Source organism: Bombus affinis, chromosome 12, assembly GCF_024516045.1.
Source record: "Bombus affinis isolate iyBomAffi1 chromosome 12, iyBomAffi1.2, whole genome shotgun sequence".
NCBI classification, from domain to species: Eukaryota; Metazoa; Arthropoda; class Insecta; order Hymenoptera; family Apidae; genus Bombus; species Bombus affinis.
The window spans coordinates 10,860,259-10,886,262 of NC_066355.1; the positions used below are offsets into that span (position 1 = coordinate 10,860,259).

The 26,004-nt window shown below is 38.0% G+C and overlaps 1 protein-coding gene across 2 annotated transcripts; it reads left to right on the top strand.

Moving 5' to 3' along the window:
- Positions 1 to 142: 142 nt before the first annotated feature.
- On the top strand, positions 143 to 25,594 carry LOC126922358 (pyruvate carboxylase, mitochondrial). Of its 2 annotated transcripts, XM_050734868.1 has the most exons (14): positions 143 to 303; positions 10,639 to 11,145; positions 12,853 to 13,172; positions 13,991 to 14,141; positions 15,287 to 15,498; positions 16,366 to 16,568; positions 16,817 to 17,078; positions 17,207 to 17,525; positions 19,074 to 19,124; positions 20,706 to 21,173; positions 21,685 to 22,074; positions 22,160 to 22,595; positions 22,804 to 23,200; positions 23,343 to 25,594. In XM_050734868.1, exons 2-14 carry the CDS (start codon positions 11,013 to 11,015, stop codon positions 23,589 to 23,591), a joined length of 3,591 nt encoding a protein of 1,196 aa, XP_050590825.1. In that variant the 5' UTR covers positions 143 to 303; positions 10,639 to 11,012; the 3' UTR covers positions 23,592 to 25,594. The 2 variants fall into 2 exon arrangements, with proteins under 2 accessions (XP_050590825.1, XP_050590826.1); XM_050734869.1 differs by lacking the exon at positions 19,074 to 19,124.
- Positions 25,595 to 26,004: the final 410 nt, after the last annotated feature.

Consider the following 26,004-nt stretch of genomic DNA (forward strand, 5'->3'; position numbering starts at 1 on the left):
AACAAAAACATTATTCTGTAGCCAGTAAACTCGCACGATACACTATCAGACAATATGTCCAACTTGTGATAAGGTTATTTCTCGGTCGGCGTAACCGCTAGCTGGCGACACCGTCGGTCGTCCGAAGAAACGCGCATCACGGTACGAGCAGGCGCAGGTTGGTATACCAGTCGCGCCTGTCTATTTCCATAGAGGTCGAACGCGTGTACCAGCGAGAACAGTTCGACGTGCTTCAAGATTTCACTGCGGCTTAGACTTCAGCCGGACGGGGTCTGGCCTACCTTGTCCCCGGCGTGCGACACCGTAAGTACAGCGAATTATTGAATGAGATTAGACGTGTTTTCGTCTGTTTCACCGTGTTACGTCTTCCGATCGTTTGCGTCGCGTTCAATCTTTCCGTGCACGGTATTTCCCGGCGCGGTAATGAATTATTGACAATTCATGGTCGCCGGCAAATGACCGGGTGAAGCTGGCCCAGAAACCTGAAATTCGATGGCTGTCACGATTGCAGTGCCGAAACAACGCGTGTGTGTGCTTTGCTTGAGATTTGCGTGCGTGCCGAGTTTCGCGGTCTGCGCCAACAACGAAATTGACCCACGCGAGTTATCGTGCCGCGGTTCGCTGCTCTCGATTCGAGAGTCTGTGGCTCGAGATGCGTCGATTGGCCGCGCGTGTACCAAAATTTTTGACATTTTTATTCGTACACTACTTTCGACCGAATTCAAATTGGCGCATCCGCGATTACAACACACCCGTCTCGGGTAAACATAGATGCACAAATCCTGGCAACAATTCGAAATCGACCAACGTCGAATGCACCATCGAGGGGTCTCTTTGTTTCGTGCGTTTATTTTTTTAATGCACAGTGAGAATAAGAAGGAATAATGTGTTGTGTAATTCTTGCGTCGGTGACAAACTCGTTAGAATCGAACGTCAAAGAGTCGTCGAAACGAACATTTACGAACGTTCTGGCCATATGATCTACCCCGAATGACGGTTTAGGACGTTTATGTAATAATTCGGTGAATCGTTATGGTCGATCAACGAGGTCTCGATGCAGGGTCGAAGATCACGAGATTCCGCGTTGATTGCTCGAGCGTGGACATGCTCTTTCAGATTTGTAAAATCAATTTTTTCTTGCCTTTCTGTTTCTATAGTTAGATATCTTTATCATTACGAACAACTTCTAACAACCTAAACTCTTTATAATTAGAATTCCGATGTTAACGAGCTGAAAAATTAATATTGTGAGCGATTATCTCTATCTTAATCGTAAATTTGGCAACTAGTATCGTTACGAGTCAACGGAATTAAAGCGATCGAAGCTGCTTCTGAATAAATGGGAGCGTACGATTTTTTGATCCGATAAAATAATTTTTTATTACGTAACTTCATTTCTTGCGTTCATATAGGAAAATATTATGTATAAATATTATGTAATAACTCTTCAGCGATACGATCTCCCCTTTACAGAAGAGAGATTTGATTTTCGTACGCTTATCGAATTGCTTTAATCTTGCAATTAATCTGTACAGACGAGAAACTAACGTTTTATGACAATATAAGTTTAATTAATACAGTCATTTGAAATTTATTACAGGGTTTTCCCGGGAATTGAAATTCTCGGTGCTTTTTTGTGATATATATCAATGACGTCGTTTTATTTATTCTCATTCTTTTATATATATTTCTTTGTAACACTAAGGAGAACGATTATAAGGTTAATTTCGGTATACCATCCTAGAGTTGACGTTGTAATTGACGTCCAAACGCGAATATCATTCTTTAAATTACGTTTTTAAATTTCTATTCGGAAGTATCAGTTCATAAATATTTATATATCGACGCCGATGTGCGCAGAATTTGCAATGCACGTTGTTCAAATGCGTTCATATATCCAGTCCTTCCATTCCGTTCATATATTTTTCTCGTATCGGTTACAGAATTCCACTAATATATTAGAAGCGCTAGAGAATAGCTAGCGAATATGTAACGTTACATATCTAGTGGCGCTTCAAACGTAAACAGTATTGTACGATGATTAGGTTAACCGTTTTTGATTTATATCGACGAAGATAAAAGCGAATAATAGAATCTGCTAGCTCTTTCTATCTTTTTATATCTTCAGCTTTCCTTATCTACAACACTTATTTCACATCTATCCGAGGAATTCCTGCATTCAAGTAACCGATGAATGAAAGCAATTATTTAATGAATCACTGGCTACAATATAGTTGTTGCTTGATTAGAGAAAGAAATCTATGGTATGTACTACAAATTCGCTTTAAATAAGAATTGTAATTTAATAATTTCGTAATTCTTAAGATATTCGTTCGTTGATCGATGGCGAAGATTTAGTTAATTCAGCCTATGCGTAACAGATAATCAGTTAGATACAGTACAGTACAGTTAGATAATCAGACGTACCATTCCTCCGATAACAAATTGCTTGTTTTCTAAATGAGACCAATGACAAATATCGATCGGCGAATGACAATTACGTACTAACCGCGAATACAAGAAGATTAATAACGCGTGTACAAACACAATCTCCGCCTCGCGTTTCATTAGTTTACGCGTTTGTTCCTTTTCGAGTCAAAATTTTTCCCAGTAGCCTTCGAGATGTTTTTACTGAAATTTTCCCTCGGTACGTATCTTACATTACGTCTATATATTGTATACATATTTGACAACGTAAGATCGTTAATTACATTCACTGACGTTTAATCGCGTTGGTTAAACATCGATGTATCGCGGCTGCATCTCTGATACACCTGCAATTCGTGCGACAAATACGCACAAGTGTGTTAATTGACGCAGTATGCGTATGAGTACGACGACAAGAGCACGTGTAATTACAGAGCGCGTGTGCAGGCGCCAATCGAACGAGACGCATCATTTTCCGCAGTCTTTCTCTTCTCCCCGCTTTGCGCATTGTCAGTCATACTATTTATTCTCTTGTGACCAGCGCGTTTTTTTTTTTCGTACAATCATCCATAAACGTTTCACGAATATTACGTCGACGAATTGACTGCTTTATCGTAAAAAATCTGTTATTGGTTATAATGAGCCTTCTAGTGGACGATTTAAATGTACAGTCCATGAGTTTGGTAATAGTTGCGTTACTTCTTGGGTCGTCTTTACGAAATAACTGACCAACACAATCTCCCCTCAGTCAACAAGAAGCTAACAACGAGTTCTGATACTTTTAAACATATATACACATTATCACACACGTACATTAACGTGTATTCACTGATAGAATACACACGAAGGTTGCGTAGCAACGCCCAAAGAATAATCCACGAGAATTCCGATACACGAGTCATCGTTCTCTTTCTCAAAGGAACGAGTTTTCACTGAGTCCAATTTATTTGACAGTTCTTCTTCGATATAATGCACTATATCGCTGTGAAGTAGATAATTTGAACGATATATCGTATAGGATGTTCAAACTGTGCCAGAACGAACGAGACAGTCCTCAAGGAGGAACGTTTACGTGCTCCCTCAACAGTCGGTTAACGTTCCTACCTCCCTACTTGCCAGCTAGGAATATCGATTCAGTTGACGCCCCTTTTTCGGGCTAACGTTGAAATTATTAGCTATGGTCACCCCGCTCTTTAATATAACTCTTTCGTATAGTCGGTCGGCTTAGTTTTCATCTGGCCACTTTTAAAACTGACGGATCAGCTATTTCAACCTCAACGATGCTTTCCGTCTTAGAAATCGATAGCATTTTCCAGCATCGAATCACCGTTGGACTTACAAACGCAGTCGCGAGGTGATAAAAACGATAAGCGTTACAATATGAACCATAAGATTCGTGATAATATTTAACGAGTGAAAAAATCGAACGAAAAAGATGAATTTAGCCTCCACCTTTTAAGCCATCATTATAAATTATGAATTCGCATAGACATTTATGGTCTAACGATTGCTAAAGGATCGTAGTGTACAACGTTCGTTGAATAGATTCGTATGAATTGTTGTTCGTTTTCTAAACTTAGTCTAAATTTAATCGTACGATTATATCAAACGACATCAGTATTTTTCTAAATTCTGTATATATATATATATATCTTTAATACATGAGATCTCGCACGATCTTGTCCCAGTTTACTTTGTAAGGAGGGAAAAGATAAATAACGAACTTTGGATGTTACACGCACCAACTTGTTTTGTTGCGAAATAGTAGCTCAGCTTTAACACCTTAATTAAGTACATTAATTCAAATTATAGGAGTTAAACCTTGAGTTTAATTACAATATATTATATGTGCGTAATATCATTATCGCAGGACATTTATATGCTTCTCTCCTTATTTCGATCACTTATGAAATGTTTTTTACGTTAAAGACGTAGCTTTTTTCCGATGCAAACAGATTTTTAATTTGTAATATTTTTCGCCATTATATTTCGCTTCGCTTCGTAAAGGAACGTTGGAAAATGTCGAGAACATAAATCACTGTGCTGATGTAAATTTCCACTTTGTACGGTAGAATTAGTTTCAGTAATAAGTGAAACTAAACTTTGTTTTACATTGTGTGCCACTTCGTGCAATCGCAAAGTTCATCGTATTTACTATTGTACTGTGTTGTATATTGTAATAGTTGTAAAATAATCCCAGTTGTAAAACAATCGTACATCGTGCTTTAATGCTAATAATATTATTATTACTATTCGTTGCTTCGTTGGAGAATAAAATTTCTCCTGAAACGGCACGGAACAAAATGATAAACATTGTTCAATGATGTCTGGCAAATCTCTATGACTCGCGGCTCGACTGTTTCTGACATTACGCTGTTGTGGGATCGATATTTGCAATTATTTCATTATTTCCCGCTGGTATATATATAGATATTCACATCGCAACACAATGACGTACCGCGACTAGTTTAGTTGAAATACAATCTTAGCAACGTTTAACGAGTTTAATTTGACGAAGTCCTATAACATGGAAAATAGGGATAGACTAATTAAGAAGTCATATCAATGACGCAGAAGTCTTTGATGTAGATAAAGAAGACCAACGTACAAGAACAGAAGAACAAACAGATAATTGCTTTTACTCATTTTGAAAAAAATTGTGACATACGGTTTTCACTTTCGTACTTTGATGTTTGTCAGCGTTTGCACTTATATTTAATTTATCCTAATTGTATATTTTACCAATAATTTGTATCGTTCGATCTTTTCAGTGAATTTAATATCGTTGAGCAAGTAATGACTTCAACGACATAATGTTTTGAACGGCAACGTGTATCGCATAGATATCTATTTAAATTTCGCTTCTACCGCCCGATTAAACCACAAGGACGTATATTTGACTTGATTAGCCAGCACAACAAAGATTACCAGATACTCCGAGCGACACGATTAGTGTCAATTATGGTCTATTTCTTTAGAACATGACACCTTTCCTGCATGTATTCGACCTAACGTTTGATGCTAATATATTTAGTATATCTGATAAAATCATACAGTTTTTACCATTCATTCGGTCTTACGGAAAATTACTCCCTTAATCTAAAGGAAACGAGCGCGCATTGTAATCTCTAGATTTCCCATATTACAAATATTGATAAACGACAGACTGTTTCAAAAATAGCAACGCTATAGTAACGCAAACAACACATATCGCTATCAAAATATGTAGAAATGATAGAAATTAAATGGAAATATTTCGAAATTTTGCCGCTTTATAAGACGCGAACGGTAATCGACAAATGAACGTTTCAGTTGTTTTCGTTTAAAAATTGGTCAAAGATTCTATTTCGATCAACTAAGCAAAACAAAATTATTATGAGTGACGTGAATGAACATGAATAGAAAATCTATAAACAATCGTTTGAAATTATAAATATTATTTTGATTATATGCGTGTGACATTAGTACCTATATTGACACAGTTGGAAATAAAAAAAAGCTCACGTGTGCAGCGAAGTTGAAAGGTCAGTAGTTCGGTAGATTATCCAGCGGATGTTTTGCAATTGCGTGACAAACGCACAAAGTAGTTTTATAATTTGTAGGTTTATTGAAGTTGTTCGCATGGTTTTCCACAAGGCACGTGGTACACTAATCTCGAGGTATTTCAAGAATGAATTTTATTCGCTGTTATCTAATCGATCGTTCCAAAAAAAGCAGTCACACTGGTGTACGATAGACGCGTATTCGACAAATTCTGAAACGGAGTGAAATTCCTAGAGCTCGGAAGCTTGATAAACGAAGTACGTATTTCGTAAACAACTTCTCAAGGAAGTTATTAATAACACAATGTGTAACGATAAAAATAAAGTAGCGGAGAAAATTGATAGAATTTAAAAAATAAATATTTAATACGCTGTTTCTAGATACCGCATGTAAAACGAAAATGGCTCTTAAGTTTCAGTGTGACGTGTTCAACGAATATCAAATTGACGACTTATTGAATGGTCATTGACCAATAAACACATAGACGGAGATTGTGTACAGCCATCGCGGCGACGGGTGCACGCGAGTAACTTTAGATTTTAGAACACCAGATAAATTTCATTTTTTCTTAAATATGTTCACGGATCAATCGTTCATGTAATAATTCAAAGAATTATTTAATAAATACGAATAGCATAAGGGTAATAGTATTACATTATCTATGGAAACCTCGTTCGAACGACGAAGGAAATTTATTTTTCGTATAAATATTAATCCAAGCAAGATCTCTGACAAATAAGTTACTTCGATCATCGTAAAACAAAAATTAAAATGCAAATACGTTACTGTACAGATATTGGATAGGCATTGAAGCGAAATTCGAAGCTGATTCAAAAGGGAGAAACCAATAATGATAGAGCCTATTCTACGACACGCGTCAATTTAATGTGTTGGATAGAATATTACGTTCAAGGTCGATTAACAACGCGCTAGGATGGCTTCGTTCGTATAATAGTACAACTTTCTCTTTGTATTTTGACGTATTTGTTATTAAAAAAAGAAACTACGATCATCAGAGATTACTATGAAAATTCCATGTTCGATATTTCTTAATCGTCGTAATAAATTGATATATCGATGTACGTGAATCGTAAGAAAAAATAATAGAAACAGAAGTCGTTGTGAGAGATTATCTAATGCGACTCGCAAATCGTCTTACGGTTGTACAGCATGAAATATAGTTTCCCAGGATTCTTTTAGTAACGTGCATCATTGTGCTACTTTATTACGTCTCCGTCATCGCATTAATAGCGATAGAAGAAGCTAAGCGGAATAGGAAATAGAAGAGGTAGCTAACATCTTTGTTTCTAATTCTCTGTTTCCAACTTTTAAATAAATCAAGCAGCGCATTTTCTGCCTTTGCTTCTATCGGGAAGCAAGAGGAACGCGAAAAGCATAAAAACCGAAGACAACGAGTTTCTGTCGAATGAAATTTAAATCGCTGCCGCGGTAGTTACGTAAGAGACTTATTTTGAGTATTTCCTTCTGATTTTGCGCAAGGCCGAACAGTTCTTATATTGTCGTTTAGTATCTTCTATATGCATATGTAAATCTTGGCAATGCGACATCTCCGACTCATTGATCTGTAGATTCATAGAGATCGAACGTTAATATGTTTCTTAAACAACTTCTATACAACCAATAGACATACATACTTACATAAGTAAATGTGTTCAAATAGGAACGAGAATGCTGAGAAAGATACGAAATGGACAAAATTTGGATATTAATTATTTGTATAGAATATTTTATTGATCGTTTATGTGACCTTTCGAACAGAACACTGGCAATGCGGCATCTTTATACATGTCAATGACACGAATCATTATTTTCATTTTCCTGGCAAACGGGGAGCATTATGTTATAAGACAATTCTATTTATAACGCTGTTGAATTCTGGCAGAAGTTTGTGACTTTATTTCTGCATCGTCAAGTATGATTCATAATAATTCAAGAATTATAATATCATCGAAAGATAAGACTCTCTGTTTCAACGAATGAAATGGCTCTTATATACATGCTTAAAATTATACTTTAACGTTAGCCACCTACTCGATCAATGATACGTCAAAATTCTTTTATAGAATGAACGATCCAGTTACGTCCTCATGAATATGTAGAACATAATTCCATAAGTATGATATAAAGTAAACATGATCAAAAGCATCCATCTTCTTCCTTCGTCCACTCTTCCATATATAGCATCGAGAATGAGGGATAAAATTCAATAGCATTCCCTCTGCGCAAAAGAGCGAAGGGACCATGGTACGTTTTTACGTCTAATACAATATGTTCCACGCACACGTATATCGACACACGTTAGAGACGATCCTTTCTAAAATTGAATGCGCACGCACCCTTTTACCTGAGTCAAATGTTGAGTAGCGAGCCATTTCTTTTCACGATAAAGTTTATCCGGAACAATTTGCGTACAACTTTGTACAATCGTACTTTGTACAGTGTCCTGCCCAGTGAGTTCAGCATTTGACGCACTCGCTTTAGCTTTAATGTTCGAAAGTGTCCAATTTATCTGTTGATATTCTATTTGACGTTGTTCCATGATTCGATAGAAAATAAAGTGATATCTTCGAAGTATCTATACATCGTTTGTGAAACGTAAGTAATTATAGTTCTCAATCGTTTGATGTGAATAATAGTTGTTGTGCAAATGTTTACGAAGCTGAGCAGAAGGATTAATCAAATAAAAAGTTTCAAACGTTTCGCATTTGCCATTTCCAATTAAGACTGATAGGTTCGTGATTATTTTTCTAGCCAGAGAACGCATGAATTTGTGCGTGTATCGAGTGCGTTACGTTTGCAAACTACTGTCTCGTCTGAGGTTCATAGTCTACGCGTTACGCAAGAAATGCGTTCTGGAAAACGTACGATGTCAAAGAACGATAAAAGTTGGCGTTACAATCAACTGGCATCGACTCTTTCTCGGGACGATCGTAAGACGCGATTCATTTTTGCTTTTATCGTTTCATCGTTGACATTTATCTTCTTAGCTCCTTAAATATTTTTTTCATTCGTCACGCGAACAACCCCGTATCGGTCGAACATAAAGAAAGTCGACAAGAAGAGACGCAGCGATCATTTCACGCGCATCCTTCACTATGCGATTGAATCAATGCTGCTCCGTAGTTTCTTCGCACGTGTGTATTAAATTTAAATGTTCTCTGACGCGTGTGAATTCAGATGAAATGGAGAATATCCGACTCGTCTGGAAAATTTGCGTTTCAGATTTACAACAGAAATATCATTCTGTTTCGTCGAACAAAACAACTCAATCGCATTTCTAATCTTCATACAAATTGTGTTTTAATTCGTTCGTCGGGTCTCCCTATTAAGAGCTTTCGCGTTGACTTTTGCTTAAACGAACGTAACAAGAGTATCTGGGTCAGAATAAGTGGAGCACTTACAATGTCAAGGTATTAAAAAATATGGACGTGTTGTGATCGGTGACCTCTGACTTTGAAATCGGATCTCGGGGACTGGTTGCCATTTATGGAAATCCAGACAAGGTCGCCAAAGGGATTGCACAATCGATTACACAATTTTCAATCGCTGTTCGATTATACGGTGATATTTTGTAATTGATTGGAAGCGAGCGGTTTAGACAGAATCTAATGTTCTTTCATAAACATTAACTCGACGCGAAACATTCACGCGGTTAGGCTATTTTTAAAATTCTAGTAATATCTTCTACTACGGAATATATTTAGGATCGAAATGATCAAAGAGTCACTGTAACGATTTTAAAAATAGTCGAAAACAAAATCCAAAGTTGTTCGGCCTTAATTGATTCGTCAAAAGCAAAACATTGCAAATGTATACATACTACATCGTAAATCCGTGCTCGGTTCATCGTTTCGATGATTAGAACGAATTCGTCGTTTTAATTTATTCATCGCTCGTGGCGGTTCGCAAACAACAAGGCCGTACATTCAGAAGGAGACTTTAACCGGGCTTTATTTATGAGAGAAGCGTATCGTATAACGGTGTTGACGACCGAGGCTGAGAATCGCGGATTCAAAGTACGAGTCTAATATCATTCTAATAATAAACTCATTTGTTCTATTATCGTACTTGATCCGAAAGCCAAGCGATCGTTTCCAGTAGAAAATATTTTCACGACAAGTAATCTGCACATTTTCTGTATACGTTTTGGTTGGCATCGATCTATGGTTTAAGAAACTGTCTGACTCACGATGTTTCGTTATGATTGATGCGCAAAGTGCGTCAGAACATCGTGCGGTGAAGTTTGTAAAATAATTTCAGGCTTCTCTTACGTTCGATCCTTTCCGATTAATCCTATCCTCCACCGATCTTACCAATTTTCCTATTTTTTGTATCGATCGTGCTTGTATTAAATTGTTCCTTAACAAGTAAACACCTAACAGAGAAACGTCTAATCGTAAAAATTCAATCTCGCATCATTAACAGTGAACCACTAACGATTAAGGAATAGCGCTCGATGATTTAACGTTGAAAGCAAACACTGTCCAGGTGTCCCTGTCACCGGCAACAATTTACGACGAAATATTTAATAATAATTTTACTCGCTGTACCTCGAAATGACGTCAGTATCCACTGTTTTGAACTCTGTCGCTCGCTATACCAAGGATTTGTTTGATCACACGCGAACTTTAATATCTATTGTTTCAGAAACCTGGCAATCACTCCACGCCGGACTCTCGATAAGCTTCCAGCCGGTGCAGCTTCTAGCCGTTGGAATCGAACTTTTACGGTACATCGAGACGCGTGGAGCGACATATACGAAACAGTGTGGTTCGATTAAGAGATAACAAAGAGTGATAAATTCCGTGTGGAGCAAGAAGAGAGAGAGAGAGATATTTCTTTTATTATTTAAAAGCACCAAAGGCTATAGTGGCGTTCTCGCGGTTAAAAGTTCCTTTGGAAGAATATATCGAGGCGAGATATTTAACGAAGTTCAAGATTAAGAGAAGATTCTAATCGAACAGAATTGTAAATTGATCTACATTTGGTGAAAGTGTCCCACGCGACTCTATATCGTAAAAATGCAGTCCTCACGTGCTAGATACGCACTGGCCAAACACAGGAACGTGTTGCAAGTATATAAAATTGCAAAAAAATGTTTCGCCACCGATGTTCAGTACAAACCAATCCGGAGCGTACTCGTCGCCAATCGAGGTGAGTTTCGCCTTCTTTCGTTTCTAACAGTTTCGTCTGTTCGAGCTTCAAGCCGTATAACATGATTCAGATCGGAACGAGTACATTTAAAAAATTAATGTCAAAGTTCAGGGGTGTGATATTACTGATTGCGAGAAAGCGATGGGTAAACAAAAATTTAACCACGTTATTTCGATAAATTGATGTTAACTCCGCAAGGCAATAGAGATATTATTACTAATTAAAAATTATGATGTTTGTTATTAAAGTTTCTTCGGTTATTCGATCAAACACATACAAAATACTTCGACCGAATAAACGATGTTACCACCTTTTGTTTGTATATAATCGAAATTTTGTAAATCGCTATCGCGATATGTAGAACCAATATATTCATCTAAATGTTGTCAACGCCAATGTCGAAGTCAAGTCATTCACGTGTCTATCTTTAACTCGATTCGTAATTGACCCACTAATGATAAACCATTTAAAGATGTCATAATTAAACGCAAAACAGGGGATTACGATTATTAATAACATCGTTTTATTTTTATATAATTCGAGATTAACAATGATCAACATATTGGACGCCGTTTAAACAATCTGCTTTAATTCTTCTTCTATCGCATTTATTATATCATTCCGCCGCCTGTGTAATTATCGGTTTCGATTATTTCTAGTAGGCGATAAATTAACGATGCCAAGAAATTTTGTAGAAGCGATGTAGAGAGAGAGAGAAGCGGACACCGGTGTCGCCATGTATTTGTCTTAAACATAGAGAGTGTGCCTATTTAGTTCGCGTTCTTTGGCAGAAGAGTCCTAAAGAGGTATTTATATAAATCACAAGACTGAGATTGCTGTGCGAGTATTATTGTGTCTACGTTTGATAACGAAAGTCGTTAATATCCAATCAATAGGATAACGTATCTTCGTGGCGGTGAAAAATGAATATTTTGAAAAACGAAATATTTCTCTTCGTAGTATCACACTCTTTGTTTATCGTAGGAAAGATTCAAGTTTTGAGATTAGAAAATGATATGTACTCAAAGATAATTATATCTGGAAATTTAATTCGCTTACTGGTTGCACGATTCAGGCAATATTGCGCTAATCTTATCAAAATCAGGTTTTATCGTTGTTTTTTACAATGAACGTATTTATGCGCATTTGAAACGAAGAATTACCGCAAACGTGCATACAAATGTAAGGAAATAGTATGCGTTATTTCTTAGATAATAATTTCTTCGCGATCTTTCAAGCCATGCGAAACACGCTAACAAGTTATAAATATTCCAACGTTAGGATCGTGTTTATGCAAATTGTTTTACTGGTAACTCGTATTAGAGAAATTATTAACATACGCTTCTATCGATATTTAAGTATCCTGTTAACCGATGTGGCTCGATAGAAAACTGTGTTTCATACGTTACGAATTACGACTTAAACGTCAAATGTTTTACCTTTATGCTCGTAGCACGTTCATAAATTCCATGAGAACTTACATTTGACGAAACGGCTGCATCATTTTATGGGACAAGGCCGTGCGATAAATCGGTGTACGGAAATGACGGTATTCTCGTAATTTTGAATATGATGCACGTGCACGCTATTTAATCGCGCGTGTATTCTCAGCGGGGTTAATGAAGATCGGACGAAATGAGAATTCGAAATAAAGATTTCAAAGAGGAGTAATACCGCTGTAACAAAATAGATTTATTATTGTTGCAGGAGAAATTGCCATTCGCGTGTTTCGAGCATGTACCGAACTGGGCATCCGTTCCGTGGCCATCTATTCGGAGCAGGACAAAATGCAAATGCACAGACAAAAGGCCGACGAGGGTTACGTGATCGGCAAAGGGCTTCCACCTGTTCAAGCTTATCTAAATATTCCGGAGATCCTGAAAATCGCGAAAGAGAACGATGTCGACGCTATTCATCCTGGTTATGGTTTCCTGTCGGAGCGATCGGATTTCGCGCAGGAGGTGATCAATGCTGGGATAAGATTTATCGGTCCTAGTCCCAAAGTCGTTCAACAAATGGGTGACAAGGTACGATTTTTTACAAAAATGAAACTCTGGAATATTAATAAAATTGTAACGACCCTTGGTAACCCGGTACTTTAATTTATTGATCGTTTCTCTCTGTCATTTCTACCGATTCGGTAGTTCAGTGTCGGTTGTATTTGTTATCCTTGTTATTTAGTTAATCTACATCTCATCAGCTCATCTCATAGAAATGAATTTCGTTTACAATTCCTACTTATCATACCTGTTGTTGCGCATCGACTCACGAATTTACAGATTAAGTTCAAGCGATGCAAACGTCGCGACGATCCTTCCCCCGAATTTCATCTTAAAACCATTTCTCCCCTAACCGTTGCTGATTAGCGCACGCCTACCCTAGTCTAAGGGTACAAGAAGAGCGTAGCAAAGAATATTTATTCACCTGCAAACCTACGCTAAGTGGAAACATCGACTCACCGCTGTAGAATTCAGGAACAATTGTACTATTACTTCGCTAAACTACCACACGCCTTGCTCTCATTCGCTTCGTCCTAACCTCCGTGATCATTTCAAAGCGAGAGAAGCACGCGGGACCCAACATCTGCCTTACTATCGTCTCTGAGTTAACTAATTGCCTATTTATTTAATGTATTTCTCTCTGTTTCTGTTTTATTACCACGTGCCCCTATCTTCGGTCTTGTTTGTCTTTCTCTTCCTTTTCTAAATTCCTCGCACAATTTACTGCTTCTTCGCGGTATGTTTCGTTACCAAGGACATTTTCCAGACCGCCTATCCAGGCTTTCTACTTTCCTAAATTCCACTATCCAGTTATGCATAAATCATAAAAATTTGGAAATGATTAGGTAGCTGCGAGGCAGGCTGCGATAGAGGCCGAAGTGCCGATCGTTCCGGGAACAGACGGGCCAGTAACGACGTCCGAAGAGGCAATGGAATTTTGTGTGAAACATGGACTGCCGGTGATATTCAAAGCCGCTTACGGAGGAGGTGGAAGAGGTAGGAGTTTATCGAATAAACTTCGCTTTATCGGATAGAAACGTTCGTTTAAGCTATTTCTACGTATAAATGAAATTTTCCATGGTTAGAAAACATTGTCTTGTTTCGTGGTTATTTTCTGGCCGTGAAATAAAAACGACGTTTCGATAAAGTAGACTGATGCTCTGGATGCGCAACGTCGAATGCATTCGTATCTGGTGTTTCCGGTGCTTTTTTTTTTGTTCTCATCTTCTTTCCCGGGGACGTCTACCCGTCACGAAAACTACTCACTGTGAAATCCACTCGGTGGAACAAGTTTATCAGTTTCTCTCCTCTGTATGATTTATGAGCAGACTTAATTACACCTCGTTGACTATTACTCGTTCCCATAATGTCTCTTTTCACGAGAATCGAGCAATTGTTCGTTTGAAAACATACTAAAATATTTGGAAAATTTTTGATGGTCGCGATATCGCACATGTCCCGAAGTTTCGTAGATGTTATTTGAAAATAATTACTCGTACGATAATTTCGATTCGTTGAAGTATCCGAATCGTTTTATAACTTGGAAACAGTCAAAACAGAATATGCATTGTACTTTTATTCCAAACGCTATTTACTTAATAAGAATCGGTGATGAACGAAGCAGCATTCACAACGAACGCTCAATAAAAGCGTCACCTCGAGAGAAGATTTATGTTCGTAGTACAATTAAGATTGAGTCATTTCGTGTAACTTGAAACGAATATAGAACGGATTAGGTATTATACATGTACATAACTCTTTTACCTTATCTGCACAAACGCAAGTGCATTATTCTTATCTGCGAGGAAAATTATACGTTTTTGGTAAGAATGTATTTAATGTTAACTACATACTTATATGAATTTAGTTCAAGTATGCAGTAGAGCAAAAACCTTTTAAACGGTATAAATATGTCAAGCTTTCGACGGAAATTTCCTTTTTGCGGATAATAATTAATTTCCATGTTTTCGAATTTCGAAATTCCGATTCGAAGGCTTCCAATTTTCATTAAATTCCATAAACTTCTATAGAAGAGAGATACTTTCATTGCACGAGAATGTTAGTGATATTCTGTGTAAAATTTGTCCGAGTCGTCGAAGTTCTAAACTCCGAAATAAAGTGTACTTTCGCTGCTTGGTCAGGAATGAGAGTCGTGAGACACATGGAAGAGGTTCGAGAAATGTTCGAGCGTGCTTCTTCCGAGGCGGCAGCCGCTTTCGGGAACGGTGCGATGTTCATTGAGAAATTCATCGAGAGGCCAAGGCACATCGAAGTGCAATTGTTGGGAGACAAAGCTGGCAATGTCGTTCATCTTTATGAACGTGATTGTTCCGTTCAACGTCGCCATCAAAAGGTCAGTAGAAGAAGATTTAACCGTTTCTAGACAGTGGCCGTTCATCTAATAAAATCGTTTATTCGCTTTGATCCATATTACACGTATTTTTAGACACGCTAATTTATTCACGTTATTTGTAGCAACGATCGAATTGAAATTGTTAAGAATTTCATGAAAGACTTTTCGAAGGATTAAAAGTTACAGAAACATGGCTTATAAATTGATAAAATATTTCATTTTGAGAATTAATTGATTGTTCCGTTTCTTGCGAAATGCGTATCGATAGAATTTCGTTACGAGAAAGGAATATCGTTTGCAATATTACGTTTGTACTGTTGTATAAGCTGTCGTTACGTAGTTAAGGCAAAAATTACGTTACATTATAACGTTACATAAATTACTATATAGAATTTCTGAGCACTCGAACGATACAGCACTACATGTTGCAAAATTGTATTTCTGCAACTATCGACGTTTGTTTGTGTTCGTTAACATCGCTTAAATTATTAATTATATGCGAAGATAAATCGAGTACTATTTCGCAATAGGCGATTGAATAAAAATCGTTCTCTTACTTCTTCGTGTCAAGGATTTGTTAGACGCTTAAATGGCATTTACGTACTCGATAGTTTCCATGTATCGCACGGAGAACGAGGACAACGTAGAAAAAACGGGGAATAGGCATTCAGAGGACAAAAAAGAAAGAAAAATGCAAAGGGAAATGACAAGAATCGAACGATTCTGGATCAACGTGTTCGTCGACGTCGTGAAACATTGTGCGAACGGAACGGTATCGCGAAATCCATAATTTGAAGCGCGAGTTTTTGTTCTGCCGGAAGGCCGGTGCGTTCTAACGAGTCGTGTTAATTAAGATGAAAATTTCAGGTCGTTGAGATCGCTCCTGCACCAATGTTAGATCCCAAGGTTAGGGCTAAGATGACAGAACACGCTGTGAGATTGGCAAAGCACGTTGGTTACTCGAACGCTGGTACGGTGGAATTTTTGGCCGACGAGTCCGGCAATTTCTACTTCATCGAGGTCAACGCTAGGTTGCAAGTCGAACATACTGTTACCGAAGAGATCACCGGGTACGTATATCGAGGCGAAAGACACGTGAAAGGAACATTTGCATAAGCGTCTGTTATATTTTTGCATATGGTTACAGCATTTACGTAAATATGGTAAATTTGTCATTCAGAAGACTAGAATTACCAAAGTGGTTCTAACGATCAATTCGTAATTTTTCACGGGAATTTTGCACATAGATCCATGCACGAATAGATATAATTTTTGCGATAAGATTTCTGTTAGATCAAGAGCAATTTATTTGTCTTAGAATCGACTTGGTGCAATCTCAAATCCGTATTGCCGAGGGTATCACGTTACCTGAGTTGGGTATGACCCAGAACAAGATCGTTCCTCAAGGTTTCGCGATACAGTGTCGCGTGACGACGGAAGATCCCGCGAAGAACTTCCAGCCGGATACCGGAAGAATCGAAGTATTCCGTTCTGGAGAAGGTATGGGTATCCGGTTGGATGGTGCGTCCGCATTCGCTGGTGCAATCATCTCGCCTTACTACGATTCGCTTCTCGTCAAGGTAAAGATTTATAGAAATTCAAAAGCAGACTTGCGTCTGCCTGTTGCTCCTTTTGGAGTCAGAAAACTCTATCGTATCGCACAGAGCTACACCATAAATACTCATTGAAATCTCGTTCATGTTCTCAGGTAATAGCTCACGCAGGAGACTTGCAATCATCTTGCTCGAAGATGAATCGCGCTCTCCGTGAGTTCCGAGTTCGTGGAGTGAAAACGAACATCCCGTTCCTCCTGAACGTGTTGGAAAACCAAAAGTTCCTCAATGGAAACGTTGACACGTACTTCATCGACGAGAATCCGCAGTTGTTCGAGTTCCATCCGAGCCAGAATCGAGCTCAGAAGCTGTTAAATTATCTTGGTACCGTTCTGGTGAACGGACCAAGTACCCCATTGGCGACGCCGCTGAAACCAGCCGAGATAAAGCCTCACATCCCACAAGTCGCTCTAGGTATTGTATCGAAGCTCTGATTGGGAACAACATGTCCGATCACGTGTTTCCGCGACACTCGCAGGAAACCTCGGTGACTGATACGCGTCGATTTTAACGAAACTTTGTATTTTGACGAACAAAGTCTAAAAGACCCGTCTCTTAGCCATAATTCCACGTCAGACAATTTAGCCGTAATTCGACCGCACCCGTTTCTTGCTTTAAGGGTGATATCGACCTTTTTATCCGAGCCAGCCCTGTTACGTAAGTGTTTGTAAATCGTAAACGACGAAAAATATCGAAAGATGGTCGAAACGAGTACTGTGTTAGTGTCTTGAGACCTATAATTCTGCACGAAATATTTGTAAGTCTCAAGACAGGGTATAACTTTTAGTTCGACTATCTTTTGAGATCCTCCTTTGTCGTTTGCGATTTATAAGCACCTAAATAAGTAACAAACGGACGAATCACGGGTAAATTCTTAGTTAGATCTAATGAACGTTCGTGCGAACTTTCGTCAAAATCGGCGTGAATCAGTCACCTTGGGTTTTCCTTGTTAGGATCACTTCTTACTTCGATTTCGTAATTGGATACGATTAAAGTAGCAAAAGCACAAAGAAGTTTGCTTTCAATGGTGTGGAACAGCGAATCAAGGGAGCAAATCTTTTCTATTTCTTTTTTGTGTGTGAGGGGATAATTGGGTGTTTGTTGTTTGTTTTGTATGTGGGTTGTTTCTTTGATCTTTTGCCACTATAGGCAATCGAGTACTCCAGTACTATTTATTAGGGTGTCTTCGGACGATCAATGATATTGTCATTGATATTGTATCGAGATTCTCAACGAAAATACGATTATCAGTAAATATTGACAATATCATATAGACGATACATATTGATCTTTTTAGTTGAGATCCTGATAGTCTGAAGACAGTCTAATATATATGTATATATTCTTTTAATTGATATCTATAGCATTTAGTGCATAATTTTTAATATTAGAATCCACGCGTGGTAAACGAAGATAGAATCGAAAAATTGCACGACTGGTAAATTTCGTGAAAAGGACAGAAACGTATTTTTATTATTTTTATTATTTTTATTAGGTTGCTAAGAGGGATTGTAGTATTCGCAACTAAGCAACCTTCTTGTTTCGATATTTTTCATGCTTGTCTGCTGGATTAAAGACCAATCGGTGATCTACACTATCAAATAGTTTATGTTGCACACTATACCATTGTGTATCTAAAAATTGGGGCTATATACACACACAGATATACGTACAACACCTGAAACCACGGAAAAACTCTTGTTTCTATAACATACTTTGTTGGCATGGTGTTTCCATTTTTATATAACGTAGCTTTAGAGTTTTCTTTCGACACACATCGATGTGACAGAAACATTTGTGATCTAAAACTATCTTCTTGGTGTGCACTAATTTGCAGCAATTCAAGGAAATCGTTCAGTAACTTTCTTCGTCACTTTTACTTTTAGAGATTAATCATTTTTCGTAATTACTTCTCATTGTTTATCGCATGCTTTTATCTTTTTGTTTGACCATTTTTTTTAGACTTTGCTAAGTTTGCAGCTGCAGAGGAGAGCAATGATCCAGACGCATCAGGTACGCCTTAAGATGTATCATCGTATCTTCTTAAGTCTCGTATTTTAAGTAACTGGTAATTAGATCGTTAGTTGGTTAAGGAAGGGCAGAGATGATATTTTCAAACGGAGCTAAACAATGGGCAGATACGACAAATTCGATATTTGGTTGTCAAAATTGAAACAAAATTTTCGTTGCTTTTTATTTTATTTATTTTATTGCATTGATTGTATTACAGACACGATTGGAATCCGTAATTTACAAATATTGGAATTGGAATTGGAATTTGGTTTGTACGATTGGAAGAGGTTTCGTTGGGATAGGAGGAAAAACGTTTGTCTAAATTAAATAGCTGTTCATTACGTGAGTGGTTTGCAAATGAAGCTATCAATATTGTTTACGGTCAATATTTCACAAAAAGAAAAAAAAAAATAAGGAAAAGGAAAATGAAATTGAACGTTAAGCTTGCACGTGTCTTAGTTTTTCAGATATGATCTCAGTTTCAAACTGCTCATGTAGATCTAAAAATTAAGGTGATTATAAATGTATATTTTTGTATACTAATATTTTTCAACAGTATAATGAAAATGTAAAACGCAAAACATCTCATATATTAGCAAAAAAATATTGCAATAAGACCATTCGAAAATATACATTTAAATAATTCACCTGTTACTTAGTTTCAACGTTTTATTTAATTATTTCTTTATGGGCAACAAACACGTGTTGCGATTTAAATGGAAGCGGCATTTATTGACAATATAATTTGGGATAATAGTGGAATTTTGTAATATATCTTAAAAAGAAATCCTGAAAATACAAATTAAAGCGATGTTTTAAGTCGAAAATAATTTTATGGATTTTGAAATTGCGCTGAAGGGAGGTAGATCGGTTTTTAATTATGAACAAAGGTAGAGCAATTAATGAGAGAGATTTGAAGAGTGTACTCGTCCATTTAGACGGGTTATCTACATCAGAAAACATTATTACTTACATCAGAGATACTTTAATTAAGAGTGTCATTATACGCACACACACATGAACTATTATACAGGGTGGACAATATATAAACTTAATGCTTTTCGTTGTCAATCATTTTTAAACAAAATAAGAAAGGACAGTCTTTTGGATACAAGTCATTTATGGACACTTGGCAATTATGTATGGAATATTAGAAATATGTTACGTACAATACAATATTAGAAAAATGTCCTATCGACATATTCGTTATATTCCTATCGCTATCGCTTCTCAAACAACACCTTCCAGCTGCTCGATTATATTTAGTTTGTTGAACTTTACTTTTAAGAGCATTCATACTTGAGCGTCCATAAAACAATTGATAAAGCGAAACAAAAGATGACACATCGTTCGAAAATAAGGGGGAACTTTGAGATCAGTAAATTATACATCGTCTATCCTGTATTATGTAATCTCACAAGAGACATTTTCCTTTGTTTACTCTTCGATCAATCTCTCCTTTATCTCATTCTAACGCTTTTTTTGGACACTGCACGCGCAAGCTTACTAACCCGCACGTGAAAGCTTCCTACAATTCCTCCGAATTTTTCGATCTTTGACTAACTCCTCTGAAATTTTCAGACATATTGGAACCACCGAAAGGCTTCCGTCACATTTACAAGGAGCAAGGCCCGGAAGCGTTCGCCAAAGCAGTCAGACAGCACAAAGGGCTACTTCTGATGGACACCACGTTCCGTGATGCTCATCAATCTCTTCTGGCGACTCGTGTCAGGTCGCACGATCTTCTCACGATCTCACCATTCGTCGCTCATAAGTTTAACAATCTTTATTCCCTGGAGAATTGGGGTGGCGCGACGTTCGACGTTGCTCTTAGGTTCCTCCACGAGTGTCCCTGGGAACGATTAGAAGACATGAGGAAGGCGATACCAAACATTCCCTTCCAGATGCTTCTGAGAGGCGCCAACGCTGTCGGTTACACCAATTATCCCGACAACGTTGTTTACAAATTCTGCGAACTTGCTGTACAGACTGGAATGGATGTGTTCAGGGTGTTCGATTCGTTGAATTATCTGCCGAATCTAATCCTTGGTAAGTCGAGGGAAACAAATCTCAGAAATTTATCTGTTTGTACGTCAACGACAACGCGTTTTCTTTACGATAACATGGCAGATAGCCCGCCGCTTTGTTGCTCTACCGTAATCTATAACTGGACCGAGGGTTCGGTAAGGATCTTGACAAGATGCTTGAGCAAATGTTTAGAAAGTTCATAGCCGGCGACTCGAAGTCGCCAAGATATGAGGTGTCGATTGCATAACTATTTACGATAATTAAAAGATGCGCGATATAGTTTAATTAGATTGGGTGTAGAGGTAGAGATTTTGAGAGGATTTTGAGAAAAAGAGAAAACGTATCTGGCCACGTAGCGAGGGAACCATTGACGCCTTTTTTTGGTAAGAGGAATCCCGAAAGATTAAGGTCTCTTTACAAGAACATCTAACGTATACATTTACTGTCGCTGAATAAAATAGCAGGCGCGTTTCGATAGAAATAAACGCTAAACGAAACCGATGGAAATGTACGTAACGAAACGAAATTTCAGGTATGGAGGCAGCTGGTAAAGCGGGAGGCATCGTCGAGGCAGCGATTTCGTACACGGGTGACGTAAGCGATCCAAATAGGAAAAAGTATGATCTGAAATACTATACGGACTTAGCGGACGAGTTGGTAAAGGCTGGTACTCATGTATTGGCGGTTAAGGATATGGCTGGCCTTCTGAAACCGAAAGCCGCTGTCATGTTGATCGACGCGATCAGACAAAAACACCCCGATATTCCTATTCATGTTCACACACACGACACCGCGGGGGCTGGAGTGGCGTCGATGTTAGCGTGTGCAGAAAGCGGCGCTGACGTGGTTGACGTTGCTGTTGACAGTATGTCCGGAATGACGAGTCAACCATCTATGGGAGCCGTGGTCGCCTCTCTTATCGGTGAGTAAGATACGAGTGTACGATGGTGACTTTTATTCGGAATAAAACCAAGCATCACGAAGAAGAAAAATTCGAAAAATTCCAGGAACCCCGAAGGATACGCAGCTTGATCTCAGCGATATTTCGGAATACTCCGCCTATTGGGAACAGACTAGAACCTTGTACGCTCCGTTCGAGTGCACGACCACTATGAAGTCTGGAAACGCGGACGTCTACCTGAACGAGATTCCTGGCGGTCAATATACGAACTTGCAGTTCCAAGCCTATTCCCTCGGTTTGGGAGAATTCTTCGAGGACGTGAAGAAAGCTTACAGAGAAGCAAATTTGTTGCTCGGAGATATTATCAAAGTTACTCCCAGTTCGAAAGTAGTTGGCGATCTGGCGCAGTTTATGGTTCAGAATAAACTTTCGGCTGACGATGTGCTGAACAAAGCTGAGGAACTGTCTTTCCCCAAATCGGTTGTAGAATTCCTGCAAGGTGCCATTGGCGAACCTCACGGAGGATTCCCCGAACCTTTCAGGTGCGTGAAATTAATATACCGCCCCTTTCGTTTCGTAAATCAACAAGTTATTATCTGACTAAACTATACATTTTTTTATCTGATCTAATTTTCTAATCTAAAAGATTGATCCAACGTAAAATTTACTGCATTTTGTCATCTTTACAAACGCGTTAGAGAAATTGTCTTTTTCTTGTTAACGAACGTATTCTATAACTGCAATTTACAGGTCAAAGGTGTTAAAAGACATGCCACGCGTAAAAGGCAGACCTGGTGCAAGTTTACCGCCATTGGATTTCGACGCCTTGAAATCTGAACTAAAGGAAACTTATCCGCACGTATCGAACAAAGACATCATGTCGGCTGCTCTCTATCCTCAAGTTACGAACGATTACTTGAGGTTCCGGGAGCAATTTGGGCCAGTGGACAGATTAGAAACGAGGATCTTCTTGACAGGAGCAAAAGTCGGAGAAGAGTTCGACGTGACGATCGAGAGGGGTAAAACCTTGGCCATTAAGACCCTGGCAATTGCAGAGGACCTCACGCCGAATGGAGAACGCGAGGTGTTTTTCGAAATGAACGGTCAACTCAGATCTGTGTTCATCAAGGACAAGGAGGCTGTTAAGGTAAATATCGCATTATATTTTTCACAATTTAATCATATTTCGATACTTTAAGTCTTGAATTATGTTATCGTTGTACTCTCTTACTATCAAAAAGTGTCGTCAGGATTGAAAGTTTCAACTAAACCATTTTCCTCCTAACCAGGAGCTTCACGTACACCCTAAAGCTGCGAAAGGAGATAAGAACCAAGTCGGAGCACCCATGCCTGGCACCGTGATCGACATCAGGGTGAAAGTAGGTGATTCGGTCGAGAAGGGTGCACCTCTGGTCGTGTTATCAGCTATGAAAATGGAAATGGTGGTCCAAGCTCCGAAAGCTGGAAAGATTAAGACGCTGGACGTTACTCAGGGAATGAGATTAGAAGGAGACGACTTAGTCCTGACCTTGGAATAGACCTCTTAATCATTCGAGACCGAGACGTCTCTGAATTCGTGTCGTTGTATACTTTCTCTCTAACAAGAGTGTATTTTGCTCGATTAATCGAAGTCGGACGTCGTTGTCGCCAAAAGCATACGTAACGATCATTCGTGTAAATTCTCTAATCGATGATCTTTGATCGATAATTGAAACTTGGAAGTACCTTCTTTTTTATATGTATATTTCTTGGGTAATTTCTCTTCGTTTTAATCGTTGTAAGTAGCAGAAAATATCGGATATAGCGTAAGATTCACGAACAAATATTTTGAAGCTTTAAAATGAAGAAGATACGAAAAAAGTCGCTTTGCTAAGATCGATATCAGATTTCTACGACTACCTCGATGAATAACAGGACAAAAGCACGAGGTCGTTAGTTTAATTAAATAAGGGTGCATTTCTTCTTCGTGACGAAGAAAGTGATTGTATATGAACATTTGCTCTCGTTAAAGAATAAGAGCAACGAATGTCCCATTGACGTATTTTCATCGTCTATGGTCATCCTCGAGTATCTTTTTTATTCCTTTCGATTGTTATACAGAGTGCCTCGTCTCAAACGGGTAACTTGATAAATATTTAGCTTCAATCATATGTAAGAACAAATAAGCTGCGAGGGACAGTTTTGTTGCAAAATTATTTTGATGTTTTGTCGATGAGGCAGCCGAGGCAGTTTGTATAATTATTCGTCGAGCTCATCTTTTCAAGACGGTCATCTTCTAGTATTTAATGTAACGTTTAATGCACAAACAGCTGTTCTCGCAACGAAACTTGTAATCCGTAGGCTACGAATCTCGTCTATCGACTTTTTAAGTAATTAATTGAACGCAACCATGCCACTGGATGCGCAACAAGAATTGATTTATGCTGCCTGAAACGTCGATTCCTTCGTGTTCATATTTGATGTTAAGCGGAAAACGAAACGTATATTAAAGGCCTATAAATAATATTTAAGGAGTCAACAAACGTCATCGAAGGTTGAAGTTCAATAACTTTGTTTCTTGCCATCGACGAGAAAAAGATATAATAGGACTCGTCGAAATCGCACCAACTGCACTTTGTTTATTTCTTAAGATGTTAAGTGCCAGTACACCAGCGTTTTCCAAACTATGTTTCATGGAATGTTGGTTTTCAGGCTAATTGTAAATAAATCGATGATGGAACTGTAATTAATTGTTTCTTGGAAACAGTCATTCGTGTTAGGATTTATTGAATGTTTACAGGCTGTAGAATCCAGATTGTACAAAGTGATTAATTTGTGAGCGAAGGTGGTTTGGAAAACGCTCTTCCTGTAGATTTAAGTCGGGAAAAGTTCCGAGAAAGGGAATCTGTCGAATCTCTTGTGCTATAGATTAGCTGAATGTTAGAATTTCCGTCATGTCGACGCGGATCATAACTAAATAAGTATGAATCACTCGTGAAAATAATATTCTTCAGGAATGGAATAGCATAACTCCGTATTTCTTTCTGTAAAAAGTTCCAATAGTGCTTCAAAAGGGAGACAAAGAATTAAATATTGTACATACGTTAATCGGTAACGATAAGTCGATCGATACACAATCGAAATCTTTTTCCTAGTTCAGCTTGATGCATCGTTTTCAGACATCGAATGCAACTAACAATCCACTACAAAGAATCAAAGATGTGATATCGATTTTTATTTTATTTTACGTTGTTACAACGGATGTCACCGTGAGTGTTGGTCAGGCTGAATTCAAAGAATGGTTGTATATATTATTATCTTTATACAGTATGCGTAAATGTGTAAGGGATGACAATGTTTCTCCTTTGACTTATACTTCAAAGGGTTGTACAATTGTGTTTGATATAGAAAAAGGAAAAGGGATTGAATCATTGGAATCTCCTTGTCAATGTGCGTCTACGAAATGTACGCAGTGTATTTGTGTAGATATTAAATTTTAACGAATGTAATTGTATTTGTACGAAATGAACCGTCAAATGCAACACAATCTTTTACGATTAAACGAATGAATTCTTCCTTGCTGTTCCTTCTATCTGTCTCTTGTAAACGGAACACGAACGGTCGAGCTACGTTGGTTGAATCTTTTACAAAGGACACTAAGGATTTTATTGTACCTGTACCTGCTTTCCGTCTTAGCAGAATTTTCTTTCGTGGCTCAATTCGAAGATCCGTCTTACGAATTAGTTCCGTTTTAATCACTAAACGAGTAGTAAATCGTACCTTAGTCCAGATAATTTGATTTCACGTTATTCGTAATGTAGATAAATCTCGATCTAACGTTAATTCAATTGCACTGCAATTTTCAAAGTAGTATATATCTCTGTAACTGAATAATTCGTCACGGCTACCTAGTTTATCTCAAGTGCTATCACATTGAAATCATTAGAATCTATTAAAGATTACACAATATTC

Excerpts from the sequence above, each read along its gene's own strand:
- LOC126922358 (XM_050734868.1), top strand. The coding sequence starts at position 11,013 with ATGCAGTCCTCACGTGCTAGATACGCACTGGCCAAACACAGGAACGTG. Across the intron at positions 11,146-12,852 it reads CGTACTCGTCGCCAATCGAG|GAGAAATTGCCATTCGCGTG; the intron begins GTGAGTTTCGCC and ends TTATTGTTGCAG. Across the intron at positions 22,075-22,159 it reads CGTGGTCGCCTCTCTTATCG|GAACCCCGAAGGATACGCAG; the intron begins GTGAGTAAGATA and ends GAAAAATTCCAG.